General features: G+C 37.2%; 2 protein-coding genes across 5 annotated transcripts; both read right to left on the bottom strand.

Annotated features, from left to right (window-relative positions):
- Positions 1 to 284: 284 nt before the first annotated feature.
- LOC127795080 (F-box/kelch-repeat protein At1g51550) lies at positions 285 to 4,942 on the bottom strand. 2 transcript variants are annotated; one of them, XM_052326530.1, is made up of 3 exons: positions 3,713 to 4,942; positions 912 to 1,930; positions 285 to 776 (listed from the first exon to the last, which is right to left on the bottom strand). In XM_052326530.1, the coding sequence occupies exons 1-2, from the start codon at positions 4,269 to 4,271 to the stop codon at positions 954 to 956; spliced, it is 1,536 nt and encodes a 511-aa protein (XP_052182490.1). In that variant the 5' UTR covers positions 4,272 to 4,942; the 3' UTR covers positions 285 to 776; positions 912 to 953. The 2 variants fall into 2 exon arrangements, with proteins under 2 accessions (XP_052182490.1, XP_052182489.1); XM_052326529.1 differs by having other exon boundaries at positions 285 to 1,930.
- A 202-nt stretch (positions 4,943 to 5,144) lies between these two features.
- Positions 5,145 to 16,173, bottom strand: LOC127795081 (uncharacterized). 3 transcript variants are annotated; one of them, XM_052326532.1, is made up of 10 exons: positions 15,713 to 15,861; positions 15,463 to 15,559; positions 13,517 to 13,717; positions 12,316 to 12,418; positions 11,077 to 11,156; positions 10,919 to 10,996; positions 10,325 to 10,416; positions 5,982 to 6,093; positions 5,577 to 5,702; positions 5,145 to 5,478 (listed from the first exon to the last, which is right to left on the bottom strand). In XM_052326532.1, exons 2-10 carry the CDS (start codon positions 15,496 to 15,498, stop codon positions 5,362 to 5,364), a joined length of 945 nt encoding a protein of 314 aa, XP_052182492.1. In that variant the 5' UTR covers positions 15,499 to 15,559; positions 15,713 to 15,861; the 3' UTR covers positions 5,145 to 5,361. The 3 variants fall into 3 exon arrangements, 2 of the variants coding, with proteins under 2 accessions (XP_052182492.1, XP_052182491.1); XM_052326531.1 differs by lacking the exon at positions 15,463 to 15,559 and having other exon boundaries at positions 15,713 to 16,169; XR_008021738.1 differs by lacking the exon at positions 15,463 to 15,559 and having other exon boundaries at positions 5,457 to 5,478; positions 5,982 to 6,131; positions 15,713 to 16,173.
- Positions 16,174 to 17,746: the final 1,573 nt, after the last annotated feature.

The raw sequence follows: 17,746 nt of genomic DNA, 5'->3' as shown, positions 1-17,746 counted from the left end.
TGAGGTACATGAAAGCGTGTGAGGCGTATGAAAGTGAGAGATATTTTAATCATAATATCCTTTTATGTAATCAAAGATCTACAAAAATAATGTACATGTAGCATGGCTCTTGAGTAAATTGCAGTTTCCAACTTTATGGCTTTACCAAAGTATTACATGGTATAACATGTAAGAACCCTTTATGTTTAGAAAATTATGTTAACCCTTTTTTCAGTTAAATCGACATGAAATAGAATGCTTGATGCAGAATCTAATGCCAAATGAACAATGCGAACTCACTCGGCTTGAAGGTAAATAGATAGCATGAAAGATGATTGATGAACAATGGGCACAAGTTGAATGAATTGATGCTGCTTTGCTCTGCTCCCTTTCTCATCAACCCCCCCAAACCCAGAGCCCCAAAAGTCATTTTTTTTTTTTTGGGCTTAATAATGAACCAACCAACCAACCCTCTTTCTTCTTTGGATTTTACAATATGCTGCTGTTCCTTAGTTGTTAAAAGCAAATCAAAGCAATGTCTGAACTGACCATTCAGCGCTCCTACATTACATAGCTAGTTGCACCCCCCCCCCACTCACTCATTGGGAAATATAAAGTGCCTTCTCTGAGTTGGGATCGGCCATCAACCTCTATTATGTCTTCCACTGCATGAATCTTAGCAGCACCCATCACACAAACACACAGAAATGCATCCACTGAAGATGATCTTTCATTATTATTTCTTATTCTTCTTTCATCAACTCAACACGCTCCCCTCCCTCGTTCTTTACAATAGTCTGAAACATCATCATCATCAGGTCAGTGTCAAGAGTGGGCAGTGGGCTTCCACAAATGATATTCAACCCCCACTTGAGTAAAGCTATGACTAGTAAGTAGTATTTACAAGACTTGCATGATGAGAAAGACAATACCTCTCTGAGTCTCAGGCTTCTTATTTTGACAATAATCTAGCACTAGCACTGCAGTACAAGTTCCACCAAAAAAAGTTCCCCATCGAACCTCAGTCCAGATAACTCTGCCGGATGGATTAACCCATCCACCATTCCCCCAAACACATATACATATCGACCTGACTGGTCTGCACAGGCTCGATGAAACGACCTGCAGTTAGGTCTACAGCCCCTGGACTTAAGTCTCTTCCACAAATGGGCTAATGATCCCATTCGTTTTAAAGTAACAGGCTGCAGTTTGACGTGTGGAACTGTGCTAATGTCCAGTACCCAGAAGTCATCTTTCCTATGCCTATCTGAATCTTCCCCTCCATATATCAGCAGTCGACCTCCCAAGATAAGCGTGGCTGAGTGACCAACTCGAGGGAGAGAAAGCCCTCCCGGTATGTTTCTCAATTCAAATAGTAACTGCAGCCATCTCAAGCACCCCTCGCCCTCGGATGAGTCGAAGAGCCAAACATCGTTAAGCACCTCGTAGCCTAATCCCCTCCCCCCAAACAAAATTGTCTGGTTTCCACCAATGCATGTTAAAGTGTGTCCTGATCGAGCTGGGGGCGATGGATGAGTGACAACTTCGTGCCAAGTTCCGTATAGAAAATTCTCAGAGAGATCCAAAACCCATGTGTCTCCGAGTCTCACTCCAAGCAATCCAATCCCTCCATGGATAATCATTCTTTTGTTATCAATGCAGCATCCAGCATGAGCCCCGCGAGGTGGAGGTGCAATGGAACCCACGTCGAGTAGCCTCCATGAAAACGTTATACCAAAGGTCTCATGGAACAATACTTGACCTATCCATGTATCATTTTGGCGGATACCATTGTCATTTATCCCTCCAAAGAGGACAATGGAATCACCAATAACAGCACATGAATGCCCAAAGCGCCCGCTTGGAACACCTGAATTAATCTTCTGCCATTTCAATCTTCTTGTAAACTCATTACCAATATGTGCCACCCACGTGTCGTCAAGATGACGTCCTGGAAAAAAGAGAACAGAAAATGTAAAATCCTAAATCAAGAATAAAGTAGGAACAAGCACCAAAAAGGGCTGCATTCAAAGTGCACAAGGATCTCCACTTTACGCGAATGGGGAAGAAGCATTTTTACATGTAGCCTTACCCTTACTTTGTAAATAGGACACCCAACACATAACCTTCCAGTCACAAATGAGCAATGTTACCATAGCTACCAAGACTCAGCCTCAATTTTCAGTGCACATATATAAAAAAAAAAAAAAGAATTAATTGGGACTTTTCTCCTGCTTTAAATGATGCTGGATGGAAAGATCTGTCACAATTGCTTTACTGTATCATAGAATGATGATAAGTTGGAAGTAGAAGGTAATGAACTTGTGTGAAAGACAACACATAAGAAGAAAAGAACCCTAGAAGAAAATAATAAATAGGACTGAAGAACTTAAATGGTATTCCATAATATCACTAAAAGGCAGGGGATATGTTTGAACTAAATACAATACAGAAGCCTGTGCATCAACAGTATACTTTGCACTTTCAATTTTGAGATATGCATGCAAGTAAGATCTCAGCATTCAAATCCAAGTCACGCACTATACCTGACCTTGAATTAATTGCATCTTAGGCTCTACAAGGAAACATTGCATGTCAAGCTCTAGGCGTGCCTGGATCTAGAATTAGTCTTTGCTGTCAAATTAGTTCTAGTTTGATAAGTATGCAACAGAGATTAAGGGGTTCAAACACAAGATAAGATGGTACCATAACTAGCCACAACAAATTGAGACCAAGTAGCCTCATATTCAGCTATTATTGCACTAACTGCATTAAACATGTCTACAAGCACAAGGGAAACCCTCTTAACAAGCTCATTATGATGACTACCTACCACCTCAGAACTCACCCCTAACCCTGCAACATAGGCAAAGGATCCATATTGTATAGATCTTAGATAAAACAACAACAATTGTATGTCTTAATTGCACTATGTGGAGTAGGCTACATGAATCTAGCTCAATACTCATTTCTATCTATCTTTTGTAAGGCCCTTGTAACTCATATCTCACCTACGCATCTCATAATATGTATAGATCTTGGATGAGGTAAGGAAAAAGAAAAGGGTTCCTATTTGAAATATTTGATGGTCATTCACCTGAAGTTTGTTTGAATTGGCTAATTTATTGAAATTGGCACAAATTTGTAAGTTATGTATGGTAGTAAAATCTTCAGAGTCAGAACTCTTTCCAGTTGTGTGATCTTTCATCAATGCTTAGTTGATGGAGACGGTAAGCAAAAGCTGGAAAATGCACATAAGACATGTTCAGACACAGAATTCCTAAAGAGAGGAAAAAAACAAAATTGGAAGTTAGTCAAAGATGTATACAAATTGAGCAAGATAAGGTAACAAAAACCTGAGATGTATCATATATGAGCAACCCAAAAGTAGAAGGTTCAAATAACATGCAACCACCTATGGAGCCAGTCATTAAATAATCGAGCAGCTATGACTCGGTAACAGTGTCACAGCCACATGAGCGTAAGGCCAAATCATCAAGCAAGTAAATCCGAGACCCTAAAGCTCCAATTCCTTCCAAGTTAGGAATAACCCAGGAGGGAAAACTGAAGAAGAAAGAGCTCCAAGGCATTTAAATTCCTGAATGAATTAGTTATAGGGGAAGCTCCTAAATTGAGTTATTTTCAGCGCAGTTGAACTAAAAGTAAAAAATCACAATTCACAAGCAAAGATATAGGAATGAAACATAAATGGAAGTGGGTAAATGTAACTGACCTCCCTCACTGCCCCCTCCAAACATGACTAGGCAGCCAGACACAAAATTGAGGGAATGAGAAGCTCTGGGCCCTGGGAAAACCTCATCAGCATCTGGGTCAGAGAGCCTGTGGCTAGACACAGAGTCCAGTTGATAGACCTGGCGGTAGAGCTGCATCCATGGCAGGTGAGGGCTGTGTCTGGAAGCAGCAGCAGCAGATTTCATGGCTTCAACAGAGGCCTGACCCCAATCCCTCCTGCAGATGGATTCCCACAGGGCGTCAGAGTAAGTGATGCAGCGGAATTTTTTGCAAGTCGTGGCGAAAGAGAGGATTGAATCTATGGGTAGTAGGAGGAGGATGGAGAAGAGATGGTCCCGGCTTATGGTGGTTATGGGAGACCAACAAGATCCATCCACGTTGCTGCTCCTGCTCTTGCTCTCTGCCATGGAAGCTGTCTGGTACTTTTTCTCGTACTTGAACCTTGACGATGATGATGAACGTTGGAGTCGAAATTTCTGGCTCTGGTTCCGAGGGCAGTGCTCCTTCTTTTCCCTTCCCTTTTCCTCACCAGATACCATTTCATTTCATTTCTTTTCTTTTCTTCTTTCTTTGCAAGTTCTTTGTTTGTTTCTTGGCAGAGGGGTTAAATTGTTGCGTCGATTCCTCAAAATTTTCCGGTGGAAGTTACTGTGAATGGAGTGGTAAAGTTTACCAAGTACCAACACCAATTATTGGCATTGCTTTCCAAGAACAACTGATGAAAAAAAAAAATTACAGATGAAAACAAAATTGTCAAATTCAAGGCCATTTCCCACAGCGACGCTTCTTCCATGGCTCTGTCATTCTGAATTGGAGAAATTATCTGGCAATTGAAATGTGCCAAGTTCGCTTTCTTTTCTTATTTTTAGTGTCATGGTCAATATGCTGGATGGATAGAAAAGATAAAGATGGCTTAACTTTAGTCATTAGCTAAGAAGATGAAAAGATAATGGATGGGCTGTTGACTCAAAGTGGATAAGAAAGTATAGAGAGAGAGAGAGAGAGCATTAGGAAGAAGGCAGAGATGTAACAAGTTGAGATTAAAAATGGCCCCTCCAGTACCCGCCACTGAGAAGAAAAGACATGGGGCGAATAGTGAAGCAGGCGGGCGGGCGGCACGAACAAATCCTAGTAGTAGCGGACAAATCCATTGCAATGATCATTTATCCGCAGTCAGCAGCGCAGCAGCTACAGGTCACACATCTTTAATCCCTGAATTGACACTATTCTCAACTCATGGATAATAACAAAAGGAAAAGATGGCGCCAAAGCTGTCCTTATCAAAGAGGATAAACCACTCCACACAACACATTGCAACCATCTTCCTAAGTTCCACGAAGTATAACACAGATAGTAAGAGATGCCGCTCCGTAACAAGTCACTATTTTAGCAAATTGTGAACCCCAAACCCAAAGGCCAAAAGCAGCCCCTCCTCGTTATACAATTCCATGGCTACATACAGATGTCTCACAAATCATGTTCTTATAGCCATGCTAAGTTACTAGCTCATAATATGCTCGTTTACCAAGCCAAAGAGGGCACAGACTCTCTCCTTGCAGTATATCTATCGCCTAGCCTTGTCACCTCTAAAAATTAAGAAACCGGAAGGCTTTTGACTGAACCCAGTCCCTATTTCTGCAAACTGTAAACCCGACCTTTGTCTATTACTTTCCACAGTGCCGCCTTTGCTTCCTCCAGAGTTTCTACTGCATGACCCTCGTCAAATGATAACCTCTGCACGTTGAACTGAAAAGAAAAGGAATGTGGAAATGAAAAACCTGCAAAGGCATATAGCCATATATAGTAAAATGCAAATATTTATTGAATGTGTTGATGAGAGATACTTGCACCCCTTGTCGAACTCGAATATCAGTTCCTTTGCTGTCTATTGATATAAGAGCAGCATCGTCAACTTCCATTTTGGTACATAGGAGCTCTTTTAGGGGCTTTGAAAAGATAGCATTAAGCTCCTACAGAAAGGGAAAATTCAAAATTTCAACAGTGCAAGGACATTTAATTACTGAAGAATATGCTTATCCTCTTTTAAATGTTCACAATCTTTTATGCATGCATGCTAAACAATTGCAAGTTTATGGATAATTACATAGTTGCAACTTCAACAATATATCTTGTCAAAAGTAAAATAATAATATAAAAGATAAAGCTGACCCTTTATCTAGGAGCTTAAGCTTTTTAATCAGAGAATGATTATAAATTCAACATATCTAATTTGAATTAAAAAAATTCACCTTCAGATTCTGCTCGCCCCCATCCACTGCAATCTTATCAGGTTGAAGAGCCTCATATTCCTTGACATCAACCCAAGCAACAGTTCCAAAACCTCCAATGAAATATATATCACTGCTAGCACCAAGTGAAAAGTAAACAAAACACACTTCCTGTTGCAAAAAAGACTTGATGCTCCTGATTTTCTCATTATAGATGCACATAAATGAATTGGTACGTACATGAATATGTATCAGTGAGTGTGCATGTAAACCTAAGTAACCTAATACATAAGAAACTGGTACAGCTTGAAAACCCATGTAGTTTTTTGTCAATTGGAGTGGAGACCACAAGTTAGTTTTTGTTGAATTTTGACTTGAAAGCTGCTGATGTGGTTTGAAGAAGTCAAAATAAATTAGGATTATCCATAACCAATAAATTAGCAACTATCTGATATTGTTTGTTAGCTGTTTTGACTGGATGTTATGCCATATTATTCTCCACTTTATGCTCATTTCAGTTTACATTTTAGCTGTATAAATTGGAGTTTACGATTGAAAAAAATATATGACTTTTGTTTTGCTGTTTTTTCCCTTCCCTTTTCTTCTTTCTTCATAAAATACCAACAGTTTTACATGCCACACAACAAAGTCATTACCCAAAAGACTTGTGTATAAGAGAAATCATCTAGTCTTTCAGGGGGTTGCTTTCTTTGAAGAAGCCAGCAATAGCATACAGTGCAACCTCAAATGAAGACAAAAATGGTGATTTTTAAGGCTGTGAAAAAACAGAAAATAAAGTGCTCCGCCCAAGCATTCTTTTGTTTAATGACTAGATCTTCCTCACCATCCTTCCCATCTCAAAAGTGACCACGTTCCGTGGCACCATCAAGTCTGGAGCTTGATTAAGTTGAACCACAAATGAAAGATAAGGCACTAAGAAATCACATACCTCATCAACTTTGAGGGGATTTATATATTGGAACATATAAAGGAAGTCCTTCAATTATCAAACCAACCTTTTCCAATTTAAGAAACCATACCAAAGGCAAAGACAGGCTTAAGGGCTAAACCATTTCAGATCTTCTAAACTGTTTTATGCTAGCACTCCTTATTTAGGAACTAACAGATTTAAAAGAAATCAAGGGACCAAGGATGGTTTGGTCATAGAAGCAGATGCAACAATAAATGCAGCCAGGGGAAATCATGACAAGTGCCTAGCAGAATTAAGTTGGTAAGCAAACAATAGGCTTGTGAATTGTCACAACTCTCACAATCCAATCCCACATTAATAGTCTACTGGAGAGGTCTTGGGTGTCCCATGGTGTTATAGGCAACATCAAAGCAAGCCCAGGACCATTATCATGTGAATGTGGGCTACGACAGTGTTCTGAGACTAGCCTCGGTCAAATTGAGATATGGGATTTTTGCCCTGGCGAGGAAGCCAGGTATTAGAGGAGGGAAGTTTGTCATGACCCAATCTCACATCAGCAGCCTATTGGAGAGGTATTGCCGTCTTGGGTTACTTGGTCCCATTAACCCATAGGTCACCTTTTGCTAGAACTTTAGGTAAGGACCCATGGTGTTACAACAACTAAATTCAAGAAGCAAGAAGAATAATAAAAAAACAAGAGGGTAACAGGACACTTATACCAGTTTTACTTAGTTCCTCACAAAATTTTACGTATCTGACATTATGAACTAAAATTTGACCTTCTAGCGAGAAAGATTAGTCTTTGAGGGTTCAAAGGTCTTCAATTTTGTGATTTCATCAAAACTCTTCTATGAGGTTATCAACAGATTTCATCAACTGTAATGAGTTTAATTGATTTGTTTACCTTTGGAAAGCACTCATTTCACATCGTTTAGTTTGGGAGAGATTCTTATTATGTCTTGTATAGATAGGTTTCTTGTTTCTGCTGATTGGGACAGGCACTTCCTAGATGTTATTTAATTGTCTCTTCATCTTGTCACCCGTCTATTTTGTTAGAGTGGGGGTTTTCATTCTTGTCCTAATCCATTTTGTTTTGAGAATATATGGCTTAAGGGAACATTTCATTGACTTCGTTTGAGGCTGGAAGCAGGGGTATAAGGTGGTTGGCTCCACTAGCTTTGGTGTAGCCAAGTGATAAGTGTCTTTTACACACTTATTTAGGCCTATAAACTTAGCAATTATTCATTTAATGGACAGGATTGCTACCTAATTTGATTTAATATTTGGTTATGTAGGTACAAATCTCATGTTAAATGAGCTTAGAGCAAAAATGACGATTTTAATGCTTGATTGGAGTTGAACCGAGCATTGAAGGCATAGTTGGATACCTTTCGGGGGTCAATGTTGATGAATTCATAAAGTGTCGAGAGCAAAACGTAGAAGTTGAAGAGTCGGGACTCCAAGCGAAAATAGCTCGCGGCCTACCGCAGAATGCATACCACGGTAGGACCACTGTGGGAGAATGTTACTAGAGCTCACAGTCCTGTCACAGTATGCATTTCGCGGTAGGGCACGAAGCTTAATCGGAGAGTGTGTTTCAGGCCCATTTTCTTCCAAATTGATCGGGGATGGGCGTCTTTCTGGTGCACGTCTCTAAAGACCTAAAAAGCATCATATAAAGACTGATTCTTCATGACTCAAGGAGGACAAGCACGAAGACGGACACACAATCAAGCTGAAGGAGGAAGAAGAAGACGTTTTGAAGACATTCAAGAGCTGCATTGTATTTCTCTTTTCTTTCTCATATTCCAAATTATGAATTATGACTCTATTATTCTTCTATCTGTTGAATTCATGTCTGGCTAGACTTTTTGTAACTAGGGTGAATGATGAAACCTCGTTTCTTGTTGGTTTAATTTAAAGTTACTCGTTTTTGTTGTATTCTTGTCTTCTGGGTTCATTGTTTATTATACTCTAATTCCGTTTTGAAATTTGATCACCATTAAAGCATATTTGTGATTTATATTGCTTTCGAGAAATTCAATATGAATTAACACATGGTAATAAACAACATAAGGTCCTATAATAGACAGAAATACTATTATGCCTTGTGAAATCATATTGGGATGATCATTGAGAGTGAATGCATGCTTATAAATTCGTAGGTTGATTAGAGATAATTAATCTTATATATAAGTATAGAATCGAATGGCCATCAAGAGAGGCTTTTGGTTGACATAAGATCATTGATTTTCAACTCAGAGCAAGAAGTAACTCGAGTAATGAAAGATTAAGTCATAAAAAGAACAATGGTGGATTCATGAACCCTAGTGCCTTAGAGTGTGAGTTTCGAAATCAAAAGAATTGTTTTTGTGCGTTCGTAGTTCGTGATTTAGTTCTACTTACTATAAAATCGACTCTTAATAGCATTATAATTGTGTGTGGCTTGTTGAAGTTAAGCGTGGTTAAAGTAGGAATCAATAGTCAATCCTTGTGGGTTCGACACTCTACTCATCATTATATTATTTGTTACGATCCGTCCACTTGCAGGATAGAATAGGCAGACACCAAGGACCAATGGTTTTTCCTATGGGGCTTTCTCCATAAAAAATGCTTGTGTTCCTTCCTTTATTTTAGCATTTTATTGTGTTTTGTATGGATATTTTTACCTTCAACTACATGAACCAAACTCCACTAAATTGTGTTTATTTGGAGCAATCCAAATTAAGCCTTCCATTTTGCACACTCTCGACTAAATCTCTTAATTGGTATTGGAGCTTCTTCTTGATACCGAGAGACTCAATTTCTATAAATAGGTTTGCACTATGAAAAATGTAATATTTATCTAAAGAAGTAGCCTCACCCCTTTAAAAAGTTTTGTGTCTGCTATGCTGACTTGTAAAATGTCTCTTTTTGATAGGAAATGGGAATAGGGCTAGATTCTAGGTTCATAGGGGTGTGGTCATAGTCATCTTTCTGATTTGTTTCCTGGCCTATTTTGCTGGGAATAGGGAGGTATTTGTGAGTGGGTTTTTTTAAATATTCTGTTGAGGGTTGTGTGAGGTCCTATTTTCTAGAGAAATCTTCATGACTAGCACGTTGATTCAATGGCCACTTTTTTGGGCCTTCTTCAGGATAACTCTCTGGATGTTCAGTCTGAGGAAGCCTCTTGAATCCTTCCTTTTGCCTATCCTCTTTTACTTAGTTTTTCATGTTGGATGTCCTAGATACTTAGCCTCTTTCTTCTTTTGCTCTTCTTATACAAGGTTCACCCCCTTATTGAAGGATCTTTGTTATTTATGTAGTTTTAAGAATAAATTACAATTATGACTCTAAACAAACCAAATTCCATGTATATTAACCTGCCTTTTCTTCAGATAAGTTAAATAAGGATCACAAACATTTGATCACACTCCAGACTCAGAAACACCACCTTATGTTTTGCATCCTGAAGTAGTAGAAGTTCCCCCATTGTTGAGAAGGCCCTTGTTGATGTTTGGCTATGTACTGCTTATGAACCCATTCCTGGCAACATATAATCAGATATAATCAATTACTTTGAGTGAACACCAATGCCACAATTGGTAAACTGAAAGTTGGGGAAAATTACTTAACCAAAAAAAAAAGTTAGGGAAAATGACTATCTATTCTAAGGCTTCTTGTTTCCCCACGTCCTGTATGGAAAAAATATGCCAACAAATAGCCCAACGAACAAATATTATTCTGAATCAAGTAAATTTGAAAAATGAGACTGACCAGTTGTCTACTTGATATTCAATTCCTTTACATCAAAAACTAAAGCTTCAACAAAACACAACAATGGGGTTAATATATTAAAAGATCCCCAAATTTTACACTTCACTTATCTCTCTTTTTATGAACCTTAAAGAGTTCAACTTTAAGCAGAGGCTTAAAACATGTAGAAAATATCACCCAGTATCATTGTATGGCAGGAAAGAAGGAGAATAATAATTCCTATCAAGAATAAACCACAGATCCACAAAAATATGCCGGGTCACAAAGAAACCTGCTGGTGTTCCGGAAGGGGGAATACATCTCCAAATATGGTTACCCTCGCATTTGATAAGCCACTCCATCCAGGTATCTACAAAGCCTAACTGTCAATAGAATCCACAGAGCTACTGCATAGATATTATTAGTATTGAGTAAAGTCAAGGCACTAACCTGCACAACAAGTGTGCATCTTGGATCAGCTAGCAAGTTTCGAGTGTGAATAGCCAATGGGGAAAACGAAAATATTGGATCTGGAAGCAAAATATCCGATAAATCACAGATAAACAAATGAAGAGTGTTTGAGTTCCTTACAATCCAATAGTCAATTTATGACTTGTTTATTAACATGTCAAAAACAAGTTCAATTAGTTAAGTTTGATTTAAACCTAACCCTGTTTTTGGCTCATTTAACCCAGGATAGCCTGGGAAAACAAGCTAAGTTCAAACAACTTTTTAGGATCAAGAGTCAAATGTACTGAAGGCAAGTCTAAGAAACAGTTTGCTACAGTCATTTAGCTCATGAGCATTTGCAATGCTGAAAATAAGCCTTATAGTGTATAGTAAGACATAATAAGTTGTAATTTTCAATGACTTAGGCATAATAGCTTTGTTTAAGTAATATATTTCATTAAGAGTTAGTCAGAAGAGAACAATTGGACATGATCTCATGCCTCTGGTCCACACCACAAAAACTTCATTTTTATCAATTCTCTTTTATAAAAGAGGGGCAATTGGTAAATATGATTTCCTCAGGGTAACCAGAAACTACCATTGATACATTTGGATAATGATGTGAAGTCAAGTCAATGGTCATAAAAGGTAATGTTATACAACCCCCCCCCCCCCCCAAAAAAAAAAAAAATATATATATATATATATATATATCAAACCAGTCGAACTAAGATCCTTGCATGATTGCATCACTTTTCAAGTCAAGATTGACCATCAAAGTTACATTATACATTAGTCTGATTGAAGGTTGAGCACTTCAATTGAACAGATAAACCAGGCTTCAACCAGAGTAAGTTCGGTCATTTGAACCCCATTCCTCTACTATGGCTACCCAAACAACAACCCCATTCCTAGTGCATGAAGCTCCCCGCTTTGTGATGGTTGGGGAAGGCTTGTTTCTATAAGCAATCTTACCTTTGTTTTGAGAAGAGGTTGTTTCCACAACTCAAACCTATGACCATCTAGTAACAAAGGAGCAACCTTACCATTGCCACCAAGGTTCATCCTCAAATATATTACTGGCTAAATAATGGAATAATTCAGATCATAAAAATAACATAACAATGATTGCAAAAACAACCCAATATTTTTCTTTGAATATCAATTGGGCAAACCAAAATAGAATTCGAAATATTGCCCAAGAAAGGTTAACCAAATAGTGGAATTAAAATGACTTACGTCCCATTGAATCTGGGGCAAAATCTACCAATGAACCAAATGGGTATCCTTCTCTTCGGTGGTGCATTTGGGACATCACCGTACACAAGTGAGCAAACCTAGCCTTGAATAAGGAAATAAAGTTCAGAATTATAAACATATGAAAATGGCAATGGATAAAATGATTAATATCATTGACAAGGAATGGTGAAGATAACCCCCCTTCCCAAACAGATATCCATCATGCATCCATATTTATTGTTTTATGTAACCCATTGTGGTGACACTAAATGTTCTAGAAAGAGACCCCATTTTCTTAAAGGTGAGAATAAATTGTCTATCGCATGCACAGAATAAAACAAAAAGAACTCATAAATTAAAAATCAGTTCAACACCACCCCAATGACATATAGTGGCATCATTTCATTTGGCAAGCACACGGGGGAGAAACAAAGCCACACGCATGCGTGCCAGACAATTACACATATAAAAACATGATTCTGAAAGGCATAAACAGGTTGACACAAAATCATATACTAGAGTAAAATTTTGGTCCAACAGAGGTACTCCACTAAAGAGATCAAAGTCCAAAAGTTTGCATTCTAGACAATTCAGACATTTATAGTGGTTCAAGTAGTTTGCAGTTTGCACACTTTTGACAGCAGGACAATATTTCAAGAAAGCTACATAATGTATAAGATGAATGGATTAATGCTTCTCCTTTTATTTGCATACAGAAAAAAGGTTAAACTTATAAACTAAATAGAGTTACTGCCCAACAACATTTTCAAGGCTTGTTAGAACATATTGGGCTGAATGCCGATCCATCTAAGCTATTCAACATAAATAGCACTGCTATGGTATACATATGGAGTGCATTTTGCCAATACCTTATCTAAAAACAATAAACTGGGATATATTTTGAAAGTAAAGTGAAATATTGACAGAACAATAAAAGAAAAATAAAAAGCTTCTGTTTCTCTAGTTGTGGTTGATGAAGAGCCAATTTTGTAGTGATTCTATGTACACTAACAGTTTTAAAATTTTTGTCTAATCAGAGGTCAAAATGATGAAAGAATCATCATTCAATAACGATAATTTTCTTCAGCCATTCTTGGTTAATGGGGAATTAAAGCCACTTAATGCACTGACTAATCCCAGCAAACATGTACTTCCCATCCAAATGCACCATGCAAACCTATGTAAATAGAAAACAACTTGCCTGCTCCATCAGATTGCGCACTGCCAAGGCAGGTCGAGGTAAACCATGGGCTGTGGTTGCACTCTGCACCCCACCAGATATGGGAGTTCTGAAAAGCCCAGCCCTTGTGCCTCCCCCTGTTCCATTTCCATATGAGATGATAAATGGTGTCGGTCTCTCATATGCAACCTTCTCACTTTCTTGATGGTAATCTGACTTGCCCTTTAGAATATGAGAGAGGCCATCACAACAAAGCTGAAGTAGCTATTTGGAATGGCCATTCATAGGCTATACCATGTGAAGAAGAAATTTCAGATTCCATATAGCAGAAATTACAGGTTTATCAAAGCCTCCAAGAAGGGTCCCAAATGCATACTTCTGTGAACTAGAATGCAATTCTGAGGTAACTGTAAAACATGCAGAGATGGCTACCTTCTTGAGATTGTATATGATTATATTAACACTATGTCAAGAGCTTGGAGTTGTGAAGGGATAAAGAAGGAAAATAAAGATGGAAAAAGAACATTAAAGGAATTGAAACCAAAATATTTGCCTTTTCATTTGGCTTGAACTTGAGAAGAAAATGAAGAGGTATTAGTAAAAAAAAAAAAAAAAATCATTTTTGCTTTAATTATTCATAAACACTCATTGGCACGAACAACCTTTTACTTGCTTTCACTTTTTTCCTCCTTGACAAATCATTGCTCCAAACGTAGCATAAGGGAAGAAAGAATCAGCAAAAGTATTATTCTCATTTGCCAATATTACACTTGTTGAAATTGTTTTGAATTCAAAATTGAATAACCCAATCTGAAATAAGGTAAAGATAGGATTTCTGTAACTAATCCAAAACTCGGCAAGCTTTGGATTTCTAACTTATCTTATTCTCTTCATAAATAGAGATTCATTTGATGAAGATCAAAGCCTCACCACAATCACCATTCTCCTGCCGCTACAATACTGAGTTTGGGTACACAATTGCTGAAGGCCCAAAATTTGAGTATTTCAGGTATTTTGATTTGGACATATTAGTTAATTGCTAAGTCCGAACAGCTTGAACCATTGACACATTATTGTTTAAATGGGTATAGTGATTCAGATTTGATTTGGGTATAGCAACCCAACATGGCACGTTTTGACCAAATTGATCTGTTATTTTTAGTCTTTTAGACCATTTTGACATTGGTACTTGACCTAATTTAGGAGTCTTGTGACTATTTGAATCATTTACTACCTAAATTGGTTTTTGTTTGTTGACCCATTTAGGCTGTTGATTCGATTTAGTTTTGGCTCAGTTTTTGCTTTAGACAACTTAGCTTTGACTCTATAAGGGCTCTTTTGGTCCAACTTAGTTAAGTTGCCAAAAATTCATTGGGTGCTAGGAATGGCATTTGAGCAATGGCCTTTTTGGGGGCGTATTGGAGAATGTAGAGATTTTATTATTTTTACCATTTTTATTAAAATCAAGCCAATGTGGAAAATTAATGAGAACGCCTTGAATTAAAATTTGAATAATCCAATCCAAAGTATGGTAGAGATAGAATTTCAATAACCAATCAAAACCCGGTAAGCTTTATATTTCTGACTGATCTCATTCTACTCCATATCTGATTCTCAAATGGCAGCAGGGTGTTAAATAGTGAATCTCAGAGAGATTTTGAGTTTGAGTGTATTAGAGTTTAGGGATGAGAGTTTATCCCTTTTGTGAGCCTATTAGTCACGTAATGAATTCTTTCACCTCCTTCGCCCGTGGGCATAGGCCCAATGCCAAACCATGTTAAATGACTTAAATCTGTATATTTTTAGTTATGATCTTATATGTGAGATACATAATTTATTTCTATATTTTAATTTATCCCTAACAACGCTTTTCCCAGAGTGCTAGCTATCATAAATAATCAAAGGAAACCACTTTAATCTCCGTTGTAACGAAATAGAACATAAGGAGATCATATGAAGAAACCAACCGCACAAGCACACAGACAGACTTGCATGAAAGCCATATAGTTTCCCGTTACTTCAGCTTCCAATAGTAAGCCAACGAAAACCAATGCCCAGAAACCTCTACAATATCAGTTGGACCAAAATTTCAAACCCATACCCAGATACCTCAACAATATCAGTTGGAACAAAATTTCAAATTCAGTTGAAATCTTTAGAAACTCAATCTCGCTGGAACAAATGTAGATAATAATGTGAAATTCAAGAATCCAGTACCTGAGACAAAGACAAACTCTCTTCAGAAACTAAACTTAACCGATTATTCTCGAGCCCTGTGTCCTCTTCGCCTTCATCCGAGATTTCCCGAGCAAGTGCGATGGCACGGGATCCACGAGGCGGAAAAGTTTCGCTCATTTTAAGCGAACCATTACGCCTATTTTGAGTTCTGATAGAAGAAAGGGGCGCGCGAAGAACTGGAGGAAGCGTCTCTGAGAACTTGGAGGCGAAAACAGAGCTTGAAAGAGCTTCCATGAGAAAATCAGAATCCAAAAAGGAGGATAGGCAAACAGATAGAGAAATCAAAACCCTAGAGCGGAGAAGATGCTTGCTTCGATCGAGCTCCTTGAATCAAAGGCTTCTTCTGGCTCTGAAATCATAATTCCCAACTTCGAGCAGAAGTGCAATTCTTTGAGTGAGATGAAAGATAAAAAAAGGAGGGCGATTTCTCTGCTCCAGAAATTTGGATTCCTAATTGCAAATATATATATTCTGATTTTTCTTCATGGAATAATTTAAATTTTTTATTATTATATTCATGCATTTTCAACTCAACATATCGTCCAAATCAAGTTAGAGCGTGCAATATCAATCCCCATATCTAGCACAGCTTATTCCCCTTTAGTGGTAGACGACAATTGAAATACAAAAATTTGAGATAATAATGAATTATGATTAATGGAGTTTGCAGGGGGTGGGAGATTAACAGAGATGGTGATTAATAACGAAATTGGACGAACAATCTAATGTGACAAAAATATAGTGGATAATCAAATACTAAAAATGATTGATTGCAAGTATAGTAGATAAAGAAAAAAATATGGCAAAAATGGTGGCCAAAACGAGATGTGTAATTGAGTTGACAAATATAGAAAATGGAGGAGAAAAAGGTGGAGTGCGATTTTGTTCACCCCTTTAACGGGGTGAAGATCTAACCCCCATGTATTTTGGGAGTTATCTTCACTCCCGTTAAATGGAGCGAACAAAATTGCACTCGAGAAGATGTGGCAAAGATGATGGCTCATTTAGTGGTAGATATTCCGATCAAAAATTGGATTGAATCGATTCATAATTTTTTTTCCTATTTTCATGTATATTTTTTTAAAAATATTATTTGTATATAGTGTATTATTTATTATTTTAATTATTATTAATATTTAATAACTACAACCCATTTTTGATCCTAGATTGAAATCGGGTTAGATAAAACTAAAAATTGGTTTAATATTTTTTTTGTTCAAATTGTAATTTGAACATTATTGTACAACAACATTAAAAATAATTTAACAAGCCCTGGCTGTAATAATAATCCAATGACAAAAGCGAGTTGATATATTTGAGAGATGTTAAGTTTTGAGTCTGGTCGGCATCGTTGGTCTGTTATTTGAGTATCCATTTGTCACTAATTATAATAAATACATCTTATTTTTAAATAAGATAAAAACAAATTACATTTACATATATAAATAAATAAATATATAAAAGTCTCTTAACTTTGTGGGTCCCATTATAGGTGGTACTGTGACTCGTGGCATCCAGGCACTGGGACACTCTGACTTTGCTTTATTAGCATCTGTCCAGCCAAGCCAAGTGCCAACTCTCAATCTCTTTGAAAAATCAGACTCTCTCAATTGTTTATTTGTTTGCTTACGTCCAAAGATTTTACCAGATATTAATTGAGAACCCATACTTTATTTATTTATGAAACTGACTACAAATTTTTTTTAAAATAAAGTGTAAAAATCACGTTATTTTTAATATTTCAGTTAATTTAATTATTTTTTTATTTTTGTTACAAAGACTGAACTAAACAAAAATAAATGAAATTGTAAGATTTAAAAATCAAAGCAAATTAAACACGAATCGAATTGATAATTTTAATTAATTTAATTTAACCAGAAATGTTGTTGTCACCCATGGATGAGTATTTATAAAAAACAAACCCTTTTATTTATTAGCAGCTGTCTTGTGTGTCTGGTAGTTTAATCGACTTAGCAACTAAAGAACATACGTGTGTACCAAACCTCACCTTTC

This window comes from Diospyros lotus, chromosome 2, assembly GCF_014633365.1.
Source record: "Diospyros lotus cultivar Yz01 chromosome 2, ASM1463336v1, whole genome shotgun sequence".
In the NCBI taxonomy this organism is placed as follows: Eukaryota; Viridiplantae; Streptophyta; class Magnoliopsida; order Ericales; family Ebenaceae; genus Diospyros; species Diospyros lotus.
The sequence above is the reverse complement of the archived record's forward strand: the minus strand, read 5'-3'. Positions and strand labels throughout refer to the sequence as shown.

Excerpts from the sequence above, each read along its gene's own strand:
- LOC127795080 (XM_052326529.1), bottom strand. The coding sequence starts at position 4,271 with ATGGTATCTGGTGAGGAAAAGGGAAGGGAAAAGAAGGAGCACTGCCCT. Across the intron at positions 1,931-3,712 it reads TGGAGGGGGCAGTGAGGGAG|GACGTCATCTTGACGACACG; the intron begins GTCAGTTACATT and ends TCTTTTTTCCAG.
- LOC127795081 (XM_052326531.1), bottom strand. The coding sequence starts at position 15,967 with ATGGAAGCTCTTTCAAGCTCTGTTTTCGCCTCCAAGTTCTCAGAGACG. Across the intron at positions 6,094-10,324 it reads TTCAGGATGCAAAACATAAG|TGATATATATTTCATTGGAG; the intron begins GTGGTGTTTCTG and ends TGGTGCTAGCAG. Across the intron at positions 5,703-5,981 it reads GGGGCGAGCAGAATCTGAAG|GAGCTTAATGCTATCTTTTC; the intron begins GTGAATTTTTTT and ends CCCTTTCTGTAG.